The 25,969-nt window shown below is 54.8% G+C and overlaps 1 protein-coding gene across 1 annotated transcript; it reads left to right on the top strand.

Annotated features, from left to right (window-relative positions):
* The first annotated feature begins 3,703 nt into the window (after positions 1-3,703).
* On the top strand, positions 3,704-14,929 carry Scarf2 (scavenger receptor class F member 2). Its single transcript, XM_020160641.2, has 11 exons — positions 3,704-3,876; positions 8,803-8,861; positions 8,953-9,054; positions 9,228-9,747; positions 9,864-10,082; positions 10,223-10,351; positions 10,856-10,959; positions 11,034-11,151; positions 11,312-11,427; positions 12,354-12,506; positions 13,242-14,929. The coding sequence occupies exons 1-11, from the start codon at positions 3,722-3,724 to the stop codon at positions 14,141-14,143; spliced, it is 2,577 nt and encodes an 858-aa protein (XP_020016230.1). The 5' UTR covers positions 3,704-3,721; the 3' UTR covers positions 14,144-14,929.
* Positions 14,930-25,969: the final 11,040 nt, after the last annotated feature.

The raw sequence follows: 25,969 nt of genomic DNA, 5'->3' as shown, positions 1-25,969 counted from the left end.
AGCTGTCTTTCCAAGTAGAAATCTCTTAGCTGGGAGTGTGGCTCAGTGGTAGGGCACTTGCCTAGCATGTATGAGGCCCAGGGTTTGGTCCCCAGCTCTGCAAAAATGAATCATTTTGGGGCAGGGGCGAGTAAAGCCCTGGCCTGAGAGTCATGAAATGGAGCCTTGGTGTGTGATCACTGGTGGCCGTGTCGTTTTGTGCAGTCCTGACAGGGACTGCCTGTGCGCAGCCTTTCCCAACCTCCTGACTGCGTTTCCCAAAGGTTCACCAGGTGACCATCATGCACCTTGTCTCAAGGCTACATCAAACAGCAGATGGGACCTTCCCCCGCTCACCTTTAATGGTGCCTCTCCCATCCTCTCTGAGCCATCAGACATAGCCTGGACCTCCACATAGACTGGGTGGCCCACACCAATTTTGACACTTGGTCCCTTCTTCCTGCCTGAGGGTCTTCACCTGCAGACTCCTGCAAGCGTCAGCAAGAACCTGCCCTGCAGACAGGTGGGAGCTTCCCAAGGTCCTGTGCCCTCTCCTGGTCAGCAGGGAAGAGCATGGGTCCCACGAAGTCTTCACACTGGTGCCCTGTCATGGAATAGGAGACAGTGGAGGAATGGGGACAGGGAGGAGAAATCATTCACTCTGTGTTCTCCACTCTGAGGTGGAGACTTGGAGTTGATCTATCCTCAGGGCAGTATTGTGAACTTCTTCACTGTCTTGGGGCCTGGGTATACCTGAGGAAATACGGCAACACACGCAGGCAAACCCAGTGTTGATCCCCAGTGATTTACTTCCAGCTGGGCTGGATGGCTATATCCTTGTGTCACCTTCTGAGAGTGAGGTCTGAAGCCCGCTCTGTTTATTTGAGACCCAGCGTTTTCTGTGTCTCTCCCACCACCTGGTAGGCCAAGGCAGCAGGTCCTGAAGGACACCAGAGGTTTCTGGAAAGAAGTACCAGAAATGCCTGGCCACTCTCCACATGTTCTCAGCTTGCTGGCACTGTCCCCACCTAAGCCAGGTGTGGCCAAAGGCTTGTGATCTGCAGAGAAGCAGGAGTCTGCTGAGGGGGAACATGGAGATGTATGTGGAAAGTGTTCTGGCAGAGGCCGGGTGGCAGCCTTGAGGCCCTGCTCAGCATACAATACCACCTCCTCCTGCCCCTTTGCTGAGGCAGTCCTATCTGGGCCCTCTAGTAAGGCCATGTTCTCAGGCCTTGCTCTCATCCCAAATCCTCACCCTTCAAGACCTGCCTACTTCCAGAAGCCACTCTGGCCAGAAGTATTGGGCCAGAATCCAGTTTCTCAATTTGTCTGCACAATAGTTGTCTGTGGACATCTGTGAACCCCAAGCTTCTCTACCCTGGTATCCACCTAGTGCCAGGCCTTGCGGGGATGATCCTTGATTTCACCATACTTCTTAGCCACCCGCAGAGGGAGGAGCTGCCACAGGTACCGATGAAGCTCCCCCAATGTTGCCATCCACTGCAAGGTGTCTGCGAAGGGACCCATGCAGGAGGTTGTCAGGCTGAGAGGAGGCTGGGGATAGTCCTTGTCTTGAGGGAGCCACTCGACGGGTGGGTAGAGATCCAAGCCACTGAGAAGTTTCTGGTGATGGGGGAGGGGGCATTGTCTAAGTCATGCCTTTCACAGATGTCAGGGACCTTGGGGCAGGGAGTTGGTCCAGGGGAAAAGTTGGCTGAATTGGTAGTGTCAACTCACGAACTTGGGCCCAGCTGAGGTGAGCATCCCTTCTAGGCCAGAGAAGGTCAGTGCCTATAACGGTGACTCAGGAGAAACACTACAGCCACAAGTGTTGGCAATAGTTACAGGAGTTTCTATGGGAGGGGCACCCAGCCCTGGGAGGGCACTGCTGAGGTCAAGGCTGTGCCCAGGCTGAGCTACCCACTAGTGGCTGGCCTGTTCACCTGTTCCTGAGAAGTGTTTGCATTCATGACCACATTGGAAGACCTTCCCACCTCCCTCCTCCACCAGCCTGGCTAAAGGCTAAGGGAGAGGCCCTAGGTCCCACTCTCAATGTCCTGCTGCTCCTCCTTCCGTCCTCCACTGCCAGCCTGCCATTCTGCAATTCCATGGACCTGTTAGGGACTCTGGTTCTAAGCCCCATCCTCCAGCCCCACCCTCCACACACTGCCTGGACCCCTCCTCAGGGAGTCTCTGGCCCCCACCCAAGAGAAAACAGGTGCTGGCTTCCTACTCAGGCCCTCCCACCTTAAGTACTAAAAGACAAACTCCTCCTTGGTGGGTCTGGCTGCCCACAGGGAGCATTTGTGCTTCCTGCCTAGCAACGTCTGCCTATGAGCCTGAGGTGGATCTAGCCCCTCCTCCCCAGAGGAGGCCTGTAATTCTCATTCAGCTGTTCTTCTGACCTGTGCTGTTGTAACGGTGAAAGATTGAGTTCTACTGTCACCCCATGAGACTAGTGACTCAAGAGACAGTGATGGGAGGAGAAAGCTTTATTGGCAACAATCTGGCAAGATGGAGTAGAGGGTTCGTGCTGTAAAGTTCCATCTTGCCCAGGAGTCTCAGAGCTAAGTTTATATAGGGATCTGGGAGAAGTCTTTTTAGCCACAGCCAGATGGGCACCCAGAGTGGTCACTAATTCTGTAGCAAGCAGCAGCTCTGAGGAGCTTGTGGATATTATCTTAAGGTCACCAGACATCTCTGATTCCTGCAAATCTGAAGAAAGATTACTGACCTGGGGTAGGGGGTCTAAGATTGGAATTTTCTTGTTCCCCCTTTCTCTGGGAAGACTCACTCTAGGTTATTTAAGGAGCGAGGTACAGAAGTAAAGTGAAAACCAGATTTGCTAGGGTCAAATTAACCCATTTAGTGCTTCACTGTCATCCCACCTGTAGTGTTGCAGAGGTTTCCACTCTCCACCTTCTGGACCTTTCCCTCTAGGAAACCAACAGCCTTCTCAAACAGCCTGTCTTGGGTTCCCCTGTTCCTTTTCACTCCTTGACCAGGGATCCTGGGTTTGTCCCTATTTTCATGTCCCCTTCCTCTGCATTTACCTCCACATTCTGTTAAGAGGCCAAGGCTGGGCCAGTTTACCTCCATCTCTCCTGTCTGTCCCTACAGGGAGCCCCCCCTACCCTTTCACCGGCCTCTGGTCCAGACCGAATCTACCCACAGGCGTCCAGCATCTTGCTTAGTTGGTCCCTTGCGCTTATTACTAGAACCCAGGGGTGGGCTTATGGCCCAGGGCCTTTTTAAGGTCACCTTCCCCTGTCCGATTCCAAGGCGCGCTGGAGTGGGGGCAGGAGTTGTCGCGTCGCGTCCCCCGCCCCCTTCCAGCCCAGGGCTTGGCTGCGCAGTGTGAACGCAGGGGCGGCCGCTCGGGTGGGTGTCTGGGGAGAGGAGGGAAAGGCGCGGGAACAGGGCACTCCTTCGGTGGGCCCCTCCCTTCCCCGACGCGCGGCGGGCTGCCTTCAAGTTCGCCCTCAAGTTTTGGAGTGGCCAGGTGGGGGCGGGGGCCGCGCGGAGGGGCGGTGGCGCGGCCTGAGGGTGGGGTCTGGCGCACGGGGCGGGCGCTGCCGCCTGGCCGGCCGCGGCTGGCCCGGGATCAGGGAGCCGATGTGGAATTTCCTGCCCGGCCCGGCGCCCCTCCTGCCGCCCCCCGCCCGGCCTCGCACTCCGCTTCCGGCCGCTCTCGCTGCGGCCGCACCCGCGCCCGCGCCCACCCGCGCCTGCCCCGCGCCGCATGGAGGGCGCAGGGCCCCGGGGGGCCGGGCCGGCGCGGCGCCAGGGAGTCGGAGGTCCGTCGTCCCCGCTGTTGCTGCTGCTCTGGCTGCTGTCCGGCCTCGCGGCGTCCCAGGAGTTGAACCCGCGAGGCCGCAACGTGTGCCGCGCGCCCGGGTAGGAGCCTGGCCTGGCTGGGGGAGGGGAGAGAGGGGGGCTCTCGGGGGGGACCGGGCGGGGGGCGGGGGCGATGCTTGGCATTGGTGGGGGGGCGCCTGCGCGAGCCCCTCGGGCAGCCCTCGCCAATGCCAGTTCCGTTCCAGGCCGAGCCTGGACTCCCAGGCCACGATGATGCATCACGGATACCCTGGACCAGAGTCACTTGAAGGGATAACGGAGTTCTGTGGACGCCCAAAGGGGTGACACATGGTGTCTGAGATTTCAGGAAAGATCCCCTAAAAGCGACTCGTGGGTTGGATTATGAGGGCCATGGGGAGAAGTCGAGGAAGGGCATTCCAAGCAGAAGGAACAGCATGTGCAAAGGCTCGGGACACGAGTGGTTGGAGCCTCGAGTGGGAGGCGAGGGAAGGGGCCAAGTGACGAGCGGCGCTCCGGAGAGGTGGGAGCCAGGAAAGTCTTGAAGGGGGCGAAACGTGGACAGATTCGTCTTAGAAAGAGCCCGCGACGTTGGGAGGAGGATGGTGGTGGAGGTGAGCATTGAGGATTAGGAGTTCAGAATGGACCAGAAACAGGAGTCGAGAGGACAACGATGACTGGGGACCGGAGGATGTCGGAACCCCTGGAGAGTCTCAGGGGGAGGGGGTGATACCGGGTGGACAGAGGGGCAGTTCAAAGGGGGATCGCCACAAGAGGCCGGTTGGGAAAGCTGGTGTGGGACGAGCAGGGGACAGGCCCAGCCTAGAGAGCGGTGGGCCCGGGAGCTTTGGTGGAGGGCAAAGACAAGGACAAGACGCCAGGAGCGGGCGCAGGAGTCAAGGGACCTGTCTGCTGGTCAGAGGCCACGGCGAGGTCAAGGGCATCGCTGCTCTGCGGGGAGGAGAGGATGTGTGGGGACGGCTTGGCGGGTGCTGGGGGGCGCCGCACCCGCGGGCAGCTGGAGAGGCAGCCGTGGGACTCCGGACTGGGTCCCCTGGGACGCGCTAGGTTGCAAGACCGGGGGAGGCTGAGATCACGTTCAAGGGTTTGGGGGGGATCAAGGTAGAAAAGGGGCATTAGGGGGCCGCACGGGGTTTCCGAACTCGGGTCGGGAGGCGCGAAGACCCCTCCCCGCCGCGAGCCCCGCCTCCGAGGCGGGGGCCGGCCTGGCCCGCCATCTGCTTCGCATCGACGCCGCAGCCACCGCCGCCTCCCGGGCCTCCCCGGCCCCAGGAATGCGGCGGCGGCGGCGGCGGCGGCGGCGGCGGGCGGGGCCGTGCCTGGAGAGGGGGAGGGCGCGATGGCCGCCGAGCTCTGTCTACCCGCCCCGGGCCTCTTCCCCCGATCCGGCTGGGTCCAGGGATGGGGATCCGGTGGCAGCATGGAGCTGTTGGGAGCTGGAACTGGACGGCCTTTGACTCCCGCTCTCCTTGACCTCCTCTGGAGGCGGACAGTTTCTATAACCAAGAGCCTGGGTTTGCGTTCAAGGTCGTGCCAGCGCTTCCCAGCCGTGCGGAACTGGGCAAATCCTTAACCTTTTTGGGCTTTTCTCCACCTCTGCAAAGTGGGATTGGTGATGGGACGAAACCACATCACATCACGAGGTTTAGATTACCGTGATCATGTTGTGGAGAGGGTTCATGGGAAGGACAGGTCACTCTGGACACTGCCACCTAGGGTCTGGACCATCTCTTTTGTTATCCTGGCAAGAGAGAGGGGTGTGCACTGAGCCAGGAACAGTGACAGCAGCAGCAGCAGAGACCACGCTCTTGTGCCACTCCTGTGCGGGTGCAGGAGGGGTTCTTACAACCCAGGAAGCACGTGGGTCTAGACATCTAGACCCACATCTAGGAGGTGTTGAGTGCTGTTTCCTTGGAGGGTAATACGAGGAGACCCAGTGAGAAGTGTGAGTGAGCACAGGCCACAGGAGAGGAGAGTGCCCATTCCAAAGGGCACCTTGGAAACAGTAAGGACCTTTGGGGCTGCAGAGCCCAGGAGAGCACAAAAATCTGCCCACTGGTTTGAGGACTTGGGCTCTCTTAGGGCTGTGGGTAACTGGGCTTTGCTAGGGGGAAGTGTGGATCTGTCCAGGCTTGGCTTCCAGGTGGTGGGTGCAGTGGGAGGCAGGAGGGTAGAAGCTGGGGCCAGCTAGAAGACACTTAGAGACACCACAGAAATGGAAGGTGGCTCTCTGAAGGCTGCAGCAGGGCAAGGGTGAATTGGTCTCAACCTAGATGTGGTTTGGAAGAGAAAGCAGGTAGATTTCTCAGTGGATCCAGTGTGGCCATGAGAGGGAAGTAACAGATGCCTCCTGGGTCCCAGCTTCCAAGCCTGGAAAGATAGAGATGAGCTGAGATGGAGAAGAATTGAGGTATAGAGGTCAGGAGGCCAGTTTTGAGAAATCCCCCAGTTCTCCTTGTGGTTACACAGTCCAGTGGGCAGTTGGATTTGCAAATCTGGCATTTAGGGGGAGGGTCCCATTGGAGCTCCTTGAAGAAACCAGTGTAGACAGAATTGAGGACAGGAGTGATCTGAGGATGGCAACAGAAACTGGAGGAGAGGTGTCCTGGGGGCAGAAGGAGAGCCCAATAGGTGGGTTTCCAGGTGGCAGTGCTGCAGGCAAAGAAGCCTCCCTGGCTGGGTTTGGGAGTGAACAAGGTCAGGCATGGATACAAAGAGCTGATTCTAAGATGGGAGAAATCACAATAGGTTTGCTTACAGCAGGAAGAGTGAGCTCTAGAGAGGCAGCCTGCAGCTTCCCAAGGTCTCACCCACTTAGAGCAAGCTGGAGAGTGCACCCTGCACCAGATGTCTTTCTCCACAACACCTTTGTAAGATGGTGAGCAAGTTGACTTGCCAGCCCAACCTGGGTTTTTCCGCCAACCTTTCCAAGAAGGAGACATTCTTGTTCTTGGTGAACCCAAATGGACTCTGTCCGCTGGTGGTGAGGCCTGGGTGCCCACCATGCTGGGGGTGACCAACTATACTCAGAGGCTTCCAGAATTCCTAGGGTCTGCGTGGGCTAGAGAGCAGACAGTGAAGTCAACCACAACCATGACAGAGCTCTTGTTCACTGCCCACATCATGATTCTATTAACCCTTCTGCCAAATCCACGAGCCCCATTCTACATAGTCAAGAAGCTTACAGCTCCGAGACGTTAAGTTGCTTGCCTGAGGTCACACAGCAAGTGACAGAGCCGGATATGAAGCCCAGTTGAGGGTAGTCCTAAAACCAGGCTCCTAGTCACAGAGTCATGTACCAGGCTATCTAACAAAGAGGGGGGTGTTACTGGGGCCATCTGGCAAAACTGCTTGCAAGTGGGACAACTGGGGAGGATCTCCATCCAGAGACCAGAGTTCAAAACCAGACAGAATTGAGTGGGGGTGGGTTGGTGGAATTCTGTCACCCTGCAGATGGGTTCCTTGAAGCCTCTGAGTCTGGGCTGGCTGGGTGGAGACAAAGGGGGAGGGGGCATAGGGAGATTCATGCCTGATTGATTTCCAGTTTTACTTGTGGATAATATGCTGGGCCCATTCCCCTGATTTGGGATTTTATGGGCCCTCTTCCCCAGGTCCCGACTTTGGCCTAGGAGAGGGAGAACCAAGCTCTTTTGGGTGGAAAGTGGACTTTCTTGGGGCCTTGGAGCCCTGTTCACAGTGTGGGAATTATGCCAAGTTTATCCCAAGACCTCTTCTGCAGTCTAGGCAGGAGTGCAGGGAATGGTGTGGGGAGGCTTCAGCCTTTCCCTTCACTCTGTCCCACCCCACCAGGTCGTGGTTCTCCCACCATCACATCCTGATTCTAGATTCTGAACACACACTCCTTTTCTCTAAAGAGTAAATGGTTGCTGCATTCCTATAGGGTTGAGGCAAAATTCTTCTAGGTTTGATGTGACAGTGGAAACCTGCAGCCTCAGTGGCTGTCCAGGTTCAGCCTCCTTTGCCTCCCAACCATGGTTGGGCGCTCCAGGGGTGCAGTGGGCCTCCACACCTTTGTACCCACACACCCTTCCTCTTGGGGCTTTTGAGGCCACACCACTCGACCGACATGCTGTAATTAGTATGAATTTATTTATTGTTATTTTTATTGGTGGGCCTCACACTTGGTAAGCAGGCGCTGTACGGCTTCAGTCACTATGCCAGCAGAAATGCCTGGGTGGGTAGCGTGGTGGTGTGGAACACTTATCTAGCATGTGTCAGGCTCTGGGACAAGCCGCAGTATGTCCCCCCTCCAAAAAAACCCTACAGTGGCAACACTGTGTACTTTGGAAAGACAAATAAAATTAAACATGAGGAAAACAAATACAGGTAGATTCTCCAATCTCTCCTCCCTCCCCCTGAAGTCCTACCCTGGTGTTCTGGGCCCTCAGTTTTATTTTTCCTTGTGTCCGTGGAGGACTCTGTGTGTTCATTCCCCACAGCAGGCGGGAGTGCCCCCTAGGGCACTCCCTAGGTTTGTCTCTCTGTTCCAGCCTATCCTGGAGCCATCCCAGTCATTGACACTTGTCTGGCCAGGCCACCAGCTCCAAGAGATGCCCTAGACCCCAGTTGAGCAGGACCCAGAGGCCAGGGTCTCCTCCCTAGTCCCTACCCTAATGCTGCCCTCTGGCACTCACAGGGCCCTTTCTTTAGTCTAGTGGCTGGCAGAAGAGCACAGAGGTGGGATGAGGGGGTGGATGGGGTGGGGCTGAAAGTTCTCAGAGGTGAGCTTTTTGTGGTGCGCTCAATGCCCCCTTCCAGTGTCAACTCCCTGAGCGTCGGAATTTGTGTTTTTCTTATTCACTCTGAGTCTTCCGCACCTACAACAGTGCCTGGCACACGGCATTGTATCTGCATCCCTAGGTCGGCACCCAGGGAGGCCACGTGGAGGCTGCTGGGGAACCCTGAGCTGATTAGGGATTGGCTGATGGGAGGGAGGTCAAGCTGTGTTTCTCCCTCTGCTCGCAGTTCCCAGGTGCCCACGTGCTGCGCTGGTTGGAGGCAGCAGGGGGACGAGTGTGGGATCGGTGAGTGGGGCATCCCGGGAACTTGGGCGGGCGGGTCTTGGGAGAAGGTGGGAAGAACACGCGCGACAGCTCACCCCCCTTTTGTCCGCAGCGGTGTGCGAAGGCAACTCCACGTGTTCAGAGAACGAGGTGTGCGTGCGGCCCGGGGAGTGCCGCTGCCGCCACGGCTACTTCGGTGCCAACTGCGACACTAGTGAGCGCGGGGCGGGACGAGACGGGTACTGGGCAGCGGGACAGGAAATTGGGGAGATGGGCGGGGCCTCAGCAAGGAGGCGGGTTCCGGGTGGGGCGAATTCCTTAGACGTGGGGGTGGAGGGCGTGCCGCCCGCACAAACCACAGAGCCACGCATCCTCTGGTCCTTGCAGAGTGTCCGCGCCAGTTCTGGGGTCCCGACTGCAAGGAGCGGTGTAGTTGCCACCCGCACGGGCAGTGTGAGGACGTGACGGGCCAGTGTACGTGTCACGCGCGGCGCTGGGGCGCGCGCTGCGAGCATGCGTGCCAGTGCCAACATGGCACGTGCCACCCGCGGAGCGGCGCATGTCGCTGTGAGCCCGGCTGGTGGGGCGCTCAGTGCGCCAGCGCGTGCTACTGCAGCGCCACGTCTCGCTGCGACCCACAGACTGGCGCCTGCCTGTGCCACGCTGGCTGGTGGGGCCGCAGCTGCAACAATCAGTGCGCCTGCAATTCGTCGCCCTGCGAGCAGCAAAGTGGCCGCTGCCAGTGCCGCGAGCGCACGTTTGGCGCTCGCTGTGATCGTTATTGCCAGTGCTTCCGCGGCCGCTGCCACCCTGTGGACGGCACGTGCGCCTGCGAGCCGGGTTACCGCGGCAAGTACTGTCGCGAGCCGTGCCCTGCCGGCTTCTATGGCTTGGGCTGTCGCCGCCGGTAAGCCTGGGGCCCCGGTGTTGGGGGGAGGGGCGCGGAGGGAAAAGAGCGGGCCACTGATGGGGGCGGGGATGAGGCGGGTCCCCGCCCCGCCTAGCTTCCGGACCCTTCCCTAGGTGCGGCCAGTGCAAGGGCCAGCAGCCATGCACTGTAGCCGAGGGCCGCTGCCTGACCTGTGAGTCCGGCTGGAACGGAACCAAATGCGACCAGCCGTGCGCCACCGGCTTCTACGGCGAAGGCTGTGGCCACCGCTGCCCGCCCTGCCGCGACGGGCATGCCTGCAACCATGTCACCGGCAAATGTACGCGATGCAACGCGGGCTGGATAGGCGACCGGTGAGCAGCCTGCCCCTGGCCTCGGCCCAAACACGCAGCCCCACAGTCCTGCCCTGGCCCAGACCCGCCTTGGAGGGCTTTGTGGGATTCGGATCCGTTCACCTCCATTTCTGCTGACACCTCCTTCTGCTCTGTCTAAGGTGCGAGACCAAGTGCAGCAATGGCACTTACGGCGAGGACTGTGCCTTTGTGTGCGCCGACTGCGGCAGCGGCCACTGTGACTTCCAGTCTGGGCGCTGCCTTTGCAGCCCTGGTGTCCACGGGCCTCAGTGAGTGCCCTGGGACCTGGAAGGGGTTAGGGGGTATGTACCCGACACTGGGAGCTGCAGTCAGACCTCAGGGGCTGACCAGGTGGGATCAGGCTGGCCTCTCCGCTCCTTGGCCCCTAACTCCAATTAGGGAGTAGCAACAGGTTCTTTGGGGGCAGTCTCCTGACGCTCAGACTGGGATCTAGCTAAGTGGGCTCTTGCAGTGACCCAGATCTAGTGTAGCGCAGTAGGGACCTCCATTTACAGTCAGTAGTCTGGACCGAAAGCCCCTCTTCCCATCTACACAACAGTCAGCCTCAGAAAAGACCTCACCAGATGGCCAGGTCTCATCCTCAAGACCCTGCTCTAAAGATGATGCATACGTTCATGTCCAAAATATTATCTAGTGTGTGCCTGGCCGCAGGAGGGAGTGGGCTTCAATCCCTAAGACGGGAGCTTGGGACCAGCGACTGTGGCGGGAGGCTGAGGGCCACTTCGGCCTGCCCTGACCCCATGCTCCCGCAGCTGTAATGTAACTTGCCCACCCGGACTCCACGGCGTGGACTGTGCCCAGGCCTGCAGCTGCCACGAGGACTCATGCGACCCAGTTACTGGTGCCTGCCGCCTGGGTGAGTGGGTGAGGGTCATCGGGTTAAGGAGCGAGGGGGATGCGGGTACCCGCGCTGACTCGGTACCCCCACAGAGACCAACCAGCGCAAAGGAGTAATGGGAGCGGGCGCACTTCTCACCCTGCTCCTTGGTCTGCTGCTCTCGCTGCTCGGATGCTGCTGCGCCTGCCGAGGCAAGGACCCGGCTCGCAGGTGAGACTGGACACCGCCCACCTGTCCACGTGGTTCAGGACTCACCCTTTCTCCGGCGCATCCTGCCCTTCCAGGGCCCAAATCCCGCCCTTTTCAGTTCCCACCAAGCTCGACCCGCCCCGCCCAGTCCCGTCCCTTCGCTCAGGCCCCGCCTCCGCAGGGAGCTGTCTCTTGGAAGGAAGAAGGCCCCGCAACGCCTGTGCGGGCGCTTCAGCCGCATCAGCATGAAGCTGCCCCGAATCCCGCTCCGCAGGCAGAAGCTGCCCAAAGTCGTAGGTAAGGATGAGGGAGCGGGGTGTGTGTGGAAGGCGGCGTAGGGGACCTGTGAGTGACTGCATCACGATCGTGTGGATGACACTTGAACCTGATAGGCTGCTGTAGAACCGCACCGTACATCCTTCTCGGTTGGAGCTGTAGGAGAATGCGTGGGAATGTCTGGCTGCAAACTGATCCTTTCCTGGAAAGCAGCAGGCTGGTCCCTGGACACCCCAAGGGGCCACGGGTGGGGGTCTTGCTGCTCCTCCTTGTGTTGGCGCAGAACCAGGGTGGACCCAGCTTTTCACTTGTTTCTGAAGATTGCTGGGGCACATTCAGGCTCTTGGGAGGTAAAGGGGATAGTGAGAAAACCTTTTGGTCAACCCAGCAGCATCTGTGGACACATTTTCGGGGCTGCATCCCCACACCTCTGTGGAATGGAGATCGCCATTGTGGGGACCCCCACAATGTGGGGTCTTCATCCCTGGTGGTCAGGCCTGGGAGGTGCCTGCTGCTGAGAACGGCTGAGCCTAAGGGCTTTGACATTGCATAGTCTCAAAAGCGCTCTCTGCATGGCCCAAGTCCTACAAAACAGAATCCAAAGCATGGCTTGGAAGTCCTGGTGACTTGTCCTGGCCAAGTGTTCTCTCCAGCTGTCTCTCTGACCTTTTCCCAACACTTTAGCCCAACCTTTTCCAGCTTCCTGGCTGCATACACTTGCCTTGCATCTTTACATACATTGATTGTCCCTTCTCGTCTTTCTGTACTGGGCCCGCTGTTACCCATTCTTTTGCCTTGGTCTAGGGTCACTCTGTCTGTTGAATTTCTTGTTCCCTCAGCAGTCTTAGGGTAGGGTTGGTCTTGATCACTCCATTCTTTTTGGCTAATGAGGGCACAAGCTGGGGCAAGGCAGGGCCCCTGACAGTTCTGCCTCACTCCTTCCCCAGTGGCCCATCACGACCTGGACAACACACTCAACTGCAGCTTCCTGGAACCACCCTCAGGACTGGAGCAGCCGTCACCATCGTGGTCCTCCAGGGCCTCCTTCTCGTCCTTTGACACCACGGATGAAGGCCCCGTGTACTGTGTACCCCACGAGGGTGAGTATGGCCTTGCTTGTGTATCTTTTCAGCCCTGTGAAATGCTCCTGCTATAAGATCTCTGCTGGATGTGGGGACAGACAGTGCAGCGAGCACGGTCATGGTGGTTCTGTGAACTGGCAGCTACAGAGCTGGACTCTGCTGTTCTGGGCTGGGCTGGGGCCTGATTAGATGAGTGGCCCTGTTACTAGTCATGGGCCCAGTTCACTTTTGGGGGAAACCAGGCAGAGAGAAATTTCTGGGCCTGGGTAGGGAGTGGCAGAGGAGATAGGAGCAGGAATCCGTAGTGTAGCAAGATGGACCTTTGCTTGTAGCCTTGTGAGCACAGACAGCAGGAGGGAGGCTGAATGGTTGGATTGCTGGCCTCTCTTTTCCCTTGTCCATATCTTGGTGACCTTGAGCGGGTCACTAACCAGGAGTCTCAGAAGGCTTACTACTTAAAAGATGTGGAAACCCCTTGGGGGATCCAATTTGATGACGGTGGACCCAGAGGCAGGGGAAGGGACTGTGGTGGGGAAGGGACACAAAGTCAGGCCCAAAAAAACGTGTCCCTCACCGCCCCCAGCAATCACCAGCACAGCCTGGGGCTCAGAAAACTAAGCTTGTGGTTGGTGCCCAGTGCACTAGGCCCGCCTGGATGCCAGGGCGACCCAGCGTCAGCCTGGACTCGGGAAGGAAGGTTGCTCGCTCCAGAGCGATTCCTGGGGGTTTGACCGGCTGCTCTCCCCTTGTTAGAGGCGGCCGCCGAAAGCCGAGACCCGGAGGCCACCGCCGCTGCTCCTGCCGAGGCGCCCGCGCCTTCCCCCGCGCCCGCGCCATACGCAGAGGAGGCGACACCCGTCCCCGCGTCCTCTGACAGCGAGCGGTCCGCGTCCAGCGTGGAGGGGCCCGGCGGGGCACTGTACGCACGCGTGGCGCGGCGCGAGGCCCGGCCGGCCCGGGCCCGGGGTGAGGCTGGGGGCTTGTCGCTGTCGCCATCGCCTGAGCGCAGAAAGCCGCCGCCACCTGACCCTGCCACCAAGCCCAAGGTGTCCTGGATCCACGGCAAGCACGGCGCCGCCACCGCGGTCCGTGCTCCCTCGCCGCCACTCCCGGGCCCCGAGGCTGCGCCCAGCCCCAGCAAGAGGAAAAGGACACCGAGCGACACGTCGGCGCGGCCAGACGAGCCCGGAAGCCCCCGTACCCGCGATCTGACGCTGAAGCCCCCCGGGCTGGCCGAGGAGACACCGGCCCTGGCCGTGCCCTCGCCGCCCAGGGCCCGACTAAGAGGCCACGGCTCCGGTCTCTCGGAAACTACGGACGCCGGTGGTCCCCCGCGCAGCGCGCCCGAGGCCGCGTCCATGCTGGCGGCGGAGCTGCGCGGCAAGACTCGCAGCCTGGGCCGCGCGGAGGGAGCCCTGGGCGCACAGGGCCCCTGGGAGAAGCCGGCGCCACCGCAGAAGGCCAAACGGTCGGTGCCGCCCGCCTCGCCGGCCCGCGCGTCCCCTGCTCCCGAGGTCACAGGGCCCGAGAAGGCGGCGGCCGGCACGCCGGCGCCCGACACCCCTCGGAAGAAGACCCCCATCCAGAAGCCGCCCCGCAAGAAGAGCAGGGAGGCGGCAGGCGAGCTGGGTAGGGTGGGCGCACCCACTCTCTAGTAGGGGTTCAGCTGCGCACACAGCTTCCCCCGGCTTAGCAGCGTTGCTTGCCACCCCGCGCTCAGCGCCTCACGTCTCCCACGCGGCCTGGACACTGGAAGCCTCCCATTGGCCGAGGCCCCGAGCGGCACGGCGGGGAGGCTGTGTCTGATTGGCTCGGGCTCCAGCAGCTGCTTCTTGATTGGAGTAGAGCTCAGGCGAGAAGTTCCCTATCCTATTGGTCGAGGCCTGCAGGCAACTCCCTTCCCCATTTGCCGAGTTATGAAGCTTTCCACCAACCCGCGTCTCATTGGCCAAGGCTTAGGGACCTCCTCTTACCGGCCAAGAGTGCTCATGGCTGGGGCTTCCTTTTCATTGGCTAAGGCCAGAAACCCTTCTGCCCTGGCTGCTTCTCATTGGCCAGGGCCTGGTGCCTCTGGCTGGAGGTTCCCTTTCTTGGTAGCCAGCGGCTACCACCAACCGGGCTTTAGGGCATCTGGTTGACCCCGAGCCTGGGGGGGAGGGCTGGTCTCTGCTCCTCGGGGAACTTGGCACCCCCTTGGCGTGTCCCATTCCTTCTCTCCCCAGTGTCCCCAGCCCTGGTCCCTCAGCTGTCGAGCTGGTTTTGATGGCCTCCCACCACCCCACACGCTGTGGGAACCCCAGGGGCGACCCTAGTGGCCTGAGGAGATGTATTTATAGGCCCCCGGCAGGGCTTCTCTCATCCCACCTGGGGACCCCAGGATGGGCTCCTCCCAGCAGGGTCTTGGCCAAAGCTTTCTTAATAAAGTGCCTTTTTTTTTTTTTTCCTTCTGAGCTCTGATTACTCCCTGCCTGCAGACTCAAGACAAAAATGTTCCAAAGATGTGATCTCTTCCAGTATGCATGCACTCCGAGGATCCCTCAGCCTACGTCCAACGCTAGAGCTCCAGGGACCACGTTGACAGTGGGCTGTGTCCACCTGTCTGTCGTTCTTAGTGGAGTTTATGGGGCCCCTGCCCTGGCCAGCCCCATTCTCAACTGCTCACCTGGTAGGAAGAATGGGTCAGAACAGATGCAGGCTGTCTCTTGGCTGGAATGGGCTGGGCAAGGGATGGGGAGCCTCTGATGGGGACCTCTCCCACTGGGCTGCCACTGTTAAACCTGGAGGTCAGAGTTGTTTGGGGTGGGCCCGAGGCCGGGGCCAGGGGCCAGTGGGCCGCAGGCTCAGCCTCCAGCCAGGCCTCATGTGGCACAAACAAGACAGTCTGCCGCTGCACAGAGCCCTGCTGTCTACCTCAATGGGCTCCTTGTCTTCAGCCGGAAACTCTTCACCCGCCTGCCTGCTGGAGAGGTGGAGGGGAGAGGGAGCTGGAGCCTGCCTGGCCCAGAGCCCCTGCCTCCAACTCCTGCCAGCCTTGGCCACACCACCCTCCGGGCTGGCTTTCCTCTGACCAGTTGTCGCAGGTACTTTCATGCTCCAGCCTGTCCTCCTAAGTGGCCACAGACCCTTATCTTTCCATGGTTCCCACTGACCTCTGGAAGATTCCAGAAACTAAGTCTGTTCTTCTCCATCTCTGCCTCTGTCCGGCGGGCCCCAGGCCATTCTCTCCAGCTTTTGTTGCCCAGTTCAGTCTTCTGATTCTGCTGAGATCTGCCCAGCCTTCAGTCCAGCTCTGTTGTCTCTCTACAACAGAAGACCCTTGGCCTGCTCAGGGACTCCCCCTCTGTCCAGATAACACATTGAGGTCAACTTTGGTCACATGTGCAGGGGCTCAGCCATCTGAGTGGAGATAGCCAACTGCCATAGAGGAGACAGGAACAACTGACAGGCATTTGGTCTCTGCCCCTGGCTGGGTCAGGCAGCATGTGGATTGAGGGCTGCCAGTTTCTTGGCCACAACGACTTCCCTCGAGCCAGCCAGGCACCCTCCCAGCTTAGCCCTGTGGCTGGCTGGCCTCTGCCTCCTTCAGGCACCAGGCCATGCAAGCTGCTGGGGCTGAGGACACAGGCACAAAGTCAGCCAGGACAGTAAGAGGAGGACAATCACTTTTGTGGGGGTCCAGGCCCCCCCAGAGCTATTACACCATCATGCTGCCTCTCCCTTACCCAGCACCCCTAGCTCTTGCTCCCCCACTCCCCAAGTGGGGAGTCTGTGATTTGGGGGAGTGCAGGTGTGTCTCAATGACTGGGCTCTCCTGGGGCCTCCCCTCCCTCTGCCCTGGAAACCCCCAAGCATCTGAGGCCTAACCGGCAAAAGCCCTTCTGTGGACAACTTCCGGAGCAAAGATCGCCTGACACACACACACACACACACACACACACACACACACACACACACACACACACACACACACACACACCCCAGCAGCCAGTCTGTGCTGCCTGTCTCCCCAGGAGGGTCCCCCAACTGTCTTCTGCCGTCCCTGCCACCCGCTCTCCCCACCCCCACCGCTTGCAGCAGTGCCAGCTCCCAGGGCAGGCGCCACAAAAGGGAACCGCAGCTGCTGGAACCTCCGTTGCCATGGGGATGGGGACCACAGGACCCACATCTGGTAGCGATTGAGGAGGAAAAATTATGAGTCGTGGAAAACGCAAATATTTTTTGTAGCACAGAGCACAAAGGAATGTGGGGACTGGAGAGGGGCCTGGGCCCAGTCTGGTTTCCAACAGGGACGCGGCACACGTCACACAGACAGGACAGGGTACACACAACGCACACCGCCAAACCAGCAGTTGCTCGCCCTGTATCACAAACACGTTTACACTAGCCAAAAACATCAACCTCAACGTGAAACACAGGCAAACACACAAGCTACCAGAGCCCCAGAAATGCAGAGAGCCATGTGTACCCCCACACACAACTGGACCCAAAGACACAGAGAGATACCTGCCAATGAGCACACAGATGTACCTAGACACACACAACCCTCTGCTAGACAGAAACAGATGCTCACTGTCCAGCATAAATGCATGATCTGCCACTCACAAACACAGCAACACTGCACACGTGCACTGACGGACACACACGGAAACACACACACATTTCCAGCCAGCACACAACTCACAGAAACACAAAGGCACACGCTGCAATGCACAGTATATCCGGGTGACATCGGAACATAGAGGCAAATACCCTTGAAGCACACAGACTTAGCCAGATACAGCAAAACCAGAAGCAGCCACATATCACACAAACGTATACGTGCATCACCTGCACCCTGAGACACCAAGAAACACACATTCCCTGTACTACACACACAATCCGTGACACACTGAAAAACAAAAAAGAGGAAAATACGGGTCCCACAAACACACTTCCTCCACCAGACACAGAAATATGAGATGACACATTGCAACACACTCATCAAACACACAACACACCGCATGCACATGTCACCAGACAAAACATCCTCGTGTACCTGCACCCCGCCCACCGACAGGAACACCCCTCATCCTGAGAAATACTCATGCCACCATCATCCGACACTCGTCAACATCACGACCCCCCAACAATACCCAGCTTCCACTAGTGACACACACAACACCCCGCCAGACACACAAAGACACAGTGACACACCCCCGCAACCCACACATGCTCTGCCAGAGCCATCTGAACACTTAGATATTCACTAGCAACACACACCACAGAAGCACTGAGACACACACATTACACAGAACCACAGAAACAGAAACACACACCAGGATATGCACCCAGCATGGAAGAATCACCCGGATGTATACCCTGCAACCAACACATGCGCTCCACCAGGCTCAGCTATAAGGAGCTGGGTACCTACCTTACAACACGTGCACACTCTGCTCAGACACACACACACACCTGATGCACAGACACACAAACACCAAGGAGCACACCAATTCCACAGGCAAACAGAAATACAGAGACAGACATCCTGCAACAAGTACACACAGCACTCCTGGAGCTAAGTAGGGGACTAGCCCTCCCTCTAAAACCCACACACTGCAGCAGACTCAGACACACAGTGGATACACACACACAGTTGTCCAAACAGGCACACTGAGGTGTGAAATTCATCTGAGCCACGTGCTCCAGAAAAGCTGGATGGGTAAGAAATCCCCCCGCCTCCCACCGCTTCTTTCATGCTCTGACAAAAGGTGAAACAGAACCACATCTATTCCAAGACTTGCCCTGAATAAGGCACTTCCTGCAATTTGGGTGCCCTGATGTGGCCTGGACTGGCCTGGCCTCCCGATTCCTGATGTACTTGGGCAGGGATTATAGGCATGTATCCAGCTTGTTTTTGGTGGTACTGGTGTTTGAACTCGGTACTCTATGCTTGAGCCACATCTCCAATCAAATACCTGCCTTGTTTTTGAGATAGGGTCTTCCTAAACTTTTTGCCCAGGATGACCTCCAACTATGATCCTCCTATCTCCACCCCCCCCCACCACCACCCTGAAGTAGTTGGGTGATTTGGATTCCCTTTACGTACTTATTTGACTTCTGGGGTTGGATTCTTCTCCATCTTCATCCCCTTCTCCTTCTCCTTCTCCTTCTCTTTCTCCCCTTTCCCCTCTCCCTCCCCCTCTCCCTTTTCTGCCTTCTTTATGGTACTGGGGTTTGAACCTCCTACTTACTAAGCAAGCTCTATAGCCATCTGAGCCATATCCCAGTCCTTTTTGGCTTTAGTTATTTTTTTAGATAGGGTCTCACATTTTTTGCCCAAGGCTGGCCTCAGATAGTGATCTTCCTACCTATGGCCTCCCTTGTAGCTGGGACCACAGACTCATGCTACTGCATCCAGCTTATTTGTTGAGATGGGGTTTCCTTAACTTTTTGCCCAGGCTGGCCTTGAACCATGATGCTCCTAATCTCTACCTCTGAGTATGGGGCTACATTCTTTTGGTTTCCTAGCCTTACCACTTGGTGATCTTTTTGAATAGACTAATGGTTTGTATAGGTCTGTCTCAGTTGAGTGAGAGCCCTCAGAGTATATGGCTTTTGAGTCTTTTCTGCTTGCTTGCTTTTTGCAGTACTGGGTTTGAACTCCACCCCACCAGTCCTTTTTTGTGAAGGGTTTTCTTGAGATAGGATCTCGTGAACTATTTGCCTGGACTGGCTTTGAACCTCGATCCTCCTAATTTCTGTCTCCTGGGTAGTTAGGATTACAGGCGTGAGCTACTGATGCTTGGTTTATTTGCCTGTCTTGAAATTAAATTAAGAATCCATACCCACTGGGAAGATGGCTTAGAGATATGGCCAGCTGAATAGGTGGATCAAGTTGAGCTGTCATGAGGGTTTCATTTGGATCAGTTGGGTTGACTGCAATATGCACAGGTAAGTGATGTTCACAACAATTTGTATATTTCAAAATATGTGGTTTGGATGTAGCTTACATGCAAATGATTGGGGGAAACACCGAGAAAACAGTGGTGTGTCAGGACTGGGGTTAGGAGAGCAGAGGTCTGGGCAGCAGACAGCAAAAGAATCAAAAAATAAGTAAGTGGATATGTGGAGGTCATGTGACACAGAGCAGGAGGAGGACAAGTGGGGAACCTAGGGGAGCATCTAGATAGGGGGAACCTTTGACAAGGAATGGGATCATGGATGGTTCCACTTGGGATGAGCTCATAGAAGATGGGCAGAGAGCATCAACTTTGGGTGAGGTCACCATCAGGATGAGGCCAGTTGCAAGGTTGAGATCACTCACCTGGTTATAAAGAGGCTGACTGGGGCTGGGGGTGTTGCTTAGGGGTACAGCACTTGCCTGGCATGAGCAAGGGCTTGGTTCCACCCCCAGCAGCAGACACACACACACACACACACACACACACACACACGTGTTGGTTAGGATGAAGTCATGGGTCTCCATAGGTTCCTGGTAACCTTGGGCTGAGTAATGAACTCTGAACTGCTCATTCATCAGTCTCAGAAACCTTTTGGACATTTTTTTTTTGTATGTGTGGTACTGGGGTTTGAACTCAGGGTCTTGTGTTTACTAGGCAAGTGTTTTACCGCTCAAGCCATGCCCCCAGCCCTTTTGTTCAAAGGATTTTGGATATTTTCTCTTCTTTTTCCCTTCCCCTCCTTTCCCTCCCTTCCCTTCTCTTCCCCTCCCCTTGGTGAAGAGGGGTCACTAGAATACAGTGATCCCCCGGGGGATTTTCCAGTGACTTTTATTACTGCTGTCATGTGCATTTTGAGAGGTGAGGTGTGTGTGCAGGGAATGTTCTGAAGGCTCAGCAATGGGTATTACAAGCACACAGCTGCCTCCTGTGCCTCAGGACACCCTTGCAATTTTAGAACGGCCTTTGGGACCTGGTTGAAGTTTGCAGGTGAGGTAGAAATGGACTTGTGGTGCCATCTAGAGGCTCACAAGGGCAACTTCTCAGTGGATAACATCAGCCCTAGTGAAATACAGTCCAGCTGTTTGGACTGCAGGAGGGGACTGCCCAAGGGAGTGTGGGGTCCCAAGCCAGGTTATTCCCAATGTCAGTGTGTGCCCACTTGGGCTGAGGATGTAACTCAGTGGTAGAGCGCTTGCCTGGCAGGTGTGAGGTCCTGAGCTCCATCCCAACTCCAGCCTAGTGTAGCCCCGTGGACCAGTAAACCAGTGTGGGAGTTGAATCAAGGACACGCCTGGGTAATGATGGACTTAGTCCCCTCTAGGTAGTGGTGGGGAATAAGTGGATCTCATCAACGTTCTGCCAGCACAGGTGTGTGCTACCCTGTGGGCAACCAGGTAAAGGTGTAGATGTGCCTTCAGAGGAGAATGTGATCGACTAGAAAAAGGAAGGACATTTTGACAATGCGGCAACATGAAGGAAACTAGATGATGTCAAGTGAAAGAAGCCAGACACAAAAGGACAAATGCTGTATAATTCCACTTCCGTGAGGTGTCTTGAACAGTCTACCTTGTCAAGATAGAAAACAGAACTGTGGTTGTCAGAGGCTGGGGTAGGAGTTGGTGTTCAGTGGGGGCAGAGTTTGAGTTTGGGATGATGAAAACGTTCTAGTGAAAGTACTTAATGCCACTGCACTGTACACTTAAAAATGGTCAAAATAAGCTCATGCCTGTAATCCTAGCTATTCAGGACGCAGAGATCAGGAGGATCAAGGTTCGAAGCCAGCCCAGGCAAATAGTTCAAGAGACCCTATCTGGAAAAAATACCCAACACAACACAATAAAAGGGCTAGTGTAGTGGCTCAAGTAGTCTAGCATCTGTCTAACAAGCATGAAGCCCTGAGTTCAAACCCCAGTACCTCCAAAAAAAAAGTCAGAATAGTGAATTTTATGTGATGTATGTTTTGTCACAAAAAATAAAACTGAAGAAAAGCAAACAAAAGCGAAGGTGAGCAAAGGTTGTTGAAGTAGTTGCTGTTTACACCATTGTCAGCAAACTGTAGCCCCAAATGTTATTTCATGGAAGACAGAATGATTTTTACCATTTCAGGGCATTAAGGCTGGATCCTTACTGGGCCGCTGGGGTAAGGCCAAGTTAATTCATCATGAGATGCCATTGCCCTTTTGGGTTGAAAAAAAAAAAGACAAATTATGCAGTTAAATGAAGAAACAGCGGGGACAGTCACCCTTAACTTGCTTATGTAATGGCCTCCATTCTTGACATTTTCATTTTAATTTATATTGCACTATATTATAATTTTAGTAGCTTGGGAAGATCCTGAGTCCCATTACAAAGTATGATTATGTTCCAAATACAGCATCGGTTCCAAGAATGAGAAATGCAAGAGGAGAGGGGACCAGAAGGATTGGAATATTCAGCAAAGCTGAATATTGTGACAGTGGTCAGGGTAAGCAACCTTGCGTGTCTTCCATTTTATGTGTGGTAATGTCCCAGGAACGTGGGCAGTTGATCCCTTAAATGTGGTGGAATAGGGGGAAACAGATTAAAAAAATATTGCTTAGTGAGTGAGAAACAACAAACTACATGTTTGCAAGAACAATTGTCGTCAGTAATACCCAGGGACATTCCGTGTCCCTGACTGTGGAGGGCTGGAGTGGATGCCATCAGCTGAGTTTAGGGGATGTCACAGGGACACCACAACTTGAGAATTTGTTTGAATGCTCTGTGTAACTTGTTTTAGAGGAGCATGAAGCTTCTTTGGGGTTTTAAAAGTTATTTTGGCTTACAGTTTTAGAGACCCATTGTTTTTACTCCTCTGGTGGGGATGCCAGACAGAAGTGGCAGGGGATAAGGAGGAGTAAAACCATTACCTCTTGATCAAGGGGCAAAAGAGAGGCAAAAGAAGGGATGGGTGAGGGGTCCTACCATCTCCTTTGAGGGCACACCCCCAATGACCTAAAGGCCTCCCACTAAGCCCCACCTCTTAAAGATTCACCACCTCTTGAAGACCAAACTTCCAACACACGATCCTTTGGTGGGTCAAACAACGCAAAATCATAGCACTTTTTGTTCCTTTTTTTCTTTTTTTTTTGTCCTACTGTATTAGCTAGAACTTCCAATATGATGTTGAGAGGAGTTGTGGGAAGGGTATCTTGCCTTTTTTCCATCCCAGCAGGAAAGCTTCTATTTTCTCGCTATTAAATGCAACGCTAACTGTATGGTTTTTGTAGATGTTCTTTGTCTCCTTGAGGACGTTCCTAAATCTTCTTAATTTGTTGAGGGTTTTTACCATGAATGGGATATTGCATTTTGTTAGAATGTGTTTTGTGCATATATTGATATGATCATATGATTTTTCTGTAAGCTGTTCATGTAATGCATTACATTAATTTATTTTTGAATATTTAACCAGCCTTGGGTACTTGGAATAAATCCCACTTAGTCATGGTGTTTGATTCCTTTCATACATGCTAGATTTAATTTGTTCATATTTTACTGAGAATTTTTGCAACTATGTTCATGAGAGATATTGGTCTATAGTTTTCTTTTCTTGTAAAGTCTTTGTCTGATTTTTGTGTAAGAGCGGCTGGCTTTATAGAATTCCCTCTGCTTCTGTGTTCTGAAAGAGATTGTAGGTAATTATGAGACCCCATTTAGGTCTGGTACTTTCTGTTTTGGAAGGTTATTAATTACTAATTCATTAAAGAATATATAGGCCTATCCCCCCTGTACAAATATTATATGCTAATAAAATTTTTTTTTTAAATAGGCCCTATTCAGCTTGTCTATTTCTCCTTGTGTGAGTTTTGGAAAATTATATCTTTCAAGGTATTATTAGTCTATTTCATCTAGGTTATCAAGTCCGTCATTTCTATTAGTGTTTGGTCTCTAGCATCTTTGTGATTCTTAGAAGTTCTGTCTCTCTACTTATATTACCCATCTGCTCTTGCATGTTGTCTACTTTTTTCCCATAAAAATCCTTATCATATTAACTAAAGGTATTTCAAATTCCTCGTCTAATAATTCCATCATCCCTTCATTATCTGAGCGTAATCTAAGTTTGTTTCTGCTGTCTGCTGTGTCTCTTCAAACTGTCCTTTTTTTGGCAGGACTTGAACCTGCTAGGCAGGTGCTCTACCTCTTGAGCCACCCCACCAGCCCTTTTCTGTGTTGGGAATTTTTGAGATAAGGTCTCATGACTTAATTGTCCAGGCTGGCTTTGTACCGAGATCCTCCTGATCGCTCCCTAAGAAGCTAGGATTGCAAGTGTGAGCAACCAGCACCTGGCATGTTTTATTTATTTATTTATTTGGTGATACTGAGGTTTGAACTCAGGTGTTCATGCTTGCCAGGCAGGCACTCTACCACTTGAGCCACTCCACCAGCCCTTCCTCAGTTTTTAAATGGGACAGAATGGCTAGAGGAAGCTGGGGTTGGCTAGTTCTCTTCCCCCGGGTGGATTGGGCTCTGATAAAACCTCTGTACATTAATCCTGGTAAAATAGTTTCTTTCTCTTCTTTTGGGGGGAGGAGGGGACTGGGGTTTGAACTCAGGGCTTTGTGCTCGGAAAGCAGGCATTCTAACCCTGAGCCATTTCATTTTGCTCTGGTTATTTGGAGATGGAGTCTCCCAAATGATTTGCCTGGGCTGGGTCTTGAAACTCAGTCCTCCTGATCTCAGTCTCTCAAGTGGCCCGGATTGCAGGTGTGAGCCACCAGTACCTGGCTCAGCTAGGCTCCATAATAACCCGTGACATTAAGGCTTGGGAGTGCTGCTCTGGTTGACAGAACTTTACACATGTCGTTCGTTGTTGGACATGTCCCCTCCAACTCCACTGGAAGGGACACCTGGAAGCTGCTGTTTAGTTTCCTCTGGATTTTACCTCATGGGTTTTTTTCTTTATTTATTTATTGGGGGTACTGGGGTTTGAACTCAGGGCCTCACACTTGCTAGCAGGGGTTCTCTCTCTTTTTTTTTTTTTGGGTGGGACTAAGATTTGAACTCAGGACTTCGCACTTGCAAAGCAGGTGCTCTACTGGTTGAGTCATTCCTCTAGCCCATTTTGTTCTGGTTATTTTTAAGAGATGGGGGTCTCACAAACTATTTGCCCCAGCTGGCCTCAAACCATCACCCTCCCAATATTAGCCTCCCAAATAGCTACGATTACTGTGAGCCACAGGTACGCATTTTTTTTTTCAGTATTAAGGTTTGAACTCAGGGCCTCATACTTGGGAGGCAAGCACTCTACCACTTGAGCCACTCTGCCAGCTTGCATTTTTTAAGACAGATAGGCTCTGGAGCAGCCCAGGCTGGCCTGGAATTTATAATTCTCCATTCTTAGCCTCACAAGAGCTGGGATTTCTGGCATGTGCCACTACACCCAGCAGTCTTTTCCCTTTGCTGCTTTTATTTATTTATTTTTGGCCATGCTGGAGATCCAACCCAGGACCTCACTGTGCTCTGTAAGTGCTCTGATGCTGAGTTACACCTCAACCCTACCTTTATTGATTCCAGTCTGTATCCTTTTGTTGCAACAAGCCACAGTTACTTCTGGGTTTTGCAGTCCTTCCAGCAAATCAAGCTTGAGGGAGGGTGGTCTTTGGACTCTTCCTCCCACCTTCTTACCTTCCTTCCCTCCCTTCCTTCCCTCCTCCCTCCCTTCCCTCCTCCCTTTCCTCCTTCCCTCCTTCTCTCCTTCCTTCCTTCCCTCTTTCCCTCCTTCCTTCCCTCCCTCCTTCCTTCCTTTCCTCCCTCCTTCCCTCCCTGCTTCCCTCCTTCCTTCCTTCCTTCCTTCCTTCCTTCCTTCCTTCCTTCCTTCCCTCCCTCCTTCCCTTCCTTCCTTCCTTCCTTCATTCCCTCCTTCCTCACTGGAGTTTGAACTCAGGGCTTTGCAGTTGCTAGGCAGGCCTCTACCACTGGAGCCGTGCCCCCAGCCCTCTTGGGGACTCTTGACACAAAGTCATAATCCAATGGGGATTGTTGCAAAATTAGCCAAAAGCTATAATGGACCCACTCGAGGAATGTTTTAGCTCAACATGCTAAAGAACATCTCTGCTCCCAGCTCTGGCCCAGAACCAGTAAAGCCAATAAGGTAGCAATTGACATGGTGGTGTGGCCTAAGGCTATTGCATCAGTTGGATTCCATTCGGGAAGATGGGCATGTGGCACCAGTTGGTGTCCTTTCAGGAAAACACACACTGCTATGAGAAGCATAGAGAGGCCTCCCTCAATAGATCCCATAAGCACTCCAACAATTCTATAAGGGGAAGAAATGCAAACTGAAATTGATTTCTGTGATTTGACACATTTGGAAGGGCTGGGGGGTGCAGCTCAGTGTGGTAAAATACTTGCCTACCATGTACAGTGCCCTGGACTTGATCCCCAGCACTGAAAAAAAAAAAAAGCCATGTTTGGAAATTCAAAATTTATTAAAAGAATTTATGCAATTAACAGCTGGAGGCGTAGCTCAGTGGTAGAGCTCATGCTCAGCAAGAGCAAGGTCCCGAGTTCAATCTCCAG

Source organism: Castor canadensis, chromosome 18 (genome assembly GCF_047511655.1).
Source record: "Castor canadensis chromosome 18, mCasCan1.hap1v2, whole genome shotgun sequence".
NCBI classification, from domain to species: Eukaryota; Metazoa; Chordata; class Mammalia; order Rodentia; family Castoridae; genus Castor; species Castor canadensis.
The sequence above is the reverse complement of the archived record's forward strand: the minus strand, read 5'-3'. Positions and strand labels throughout refer to the sequence as shown.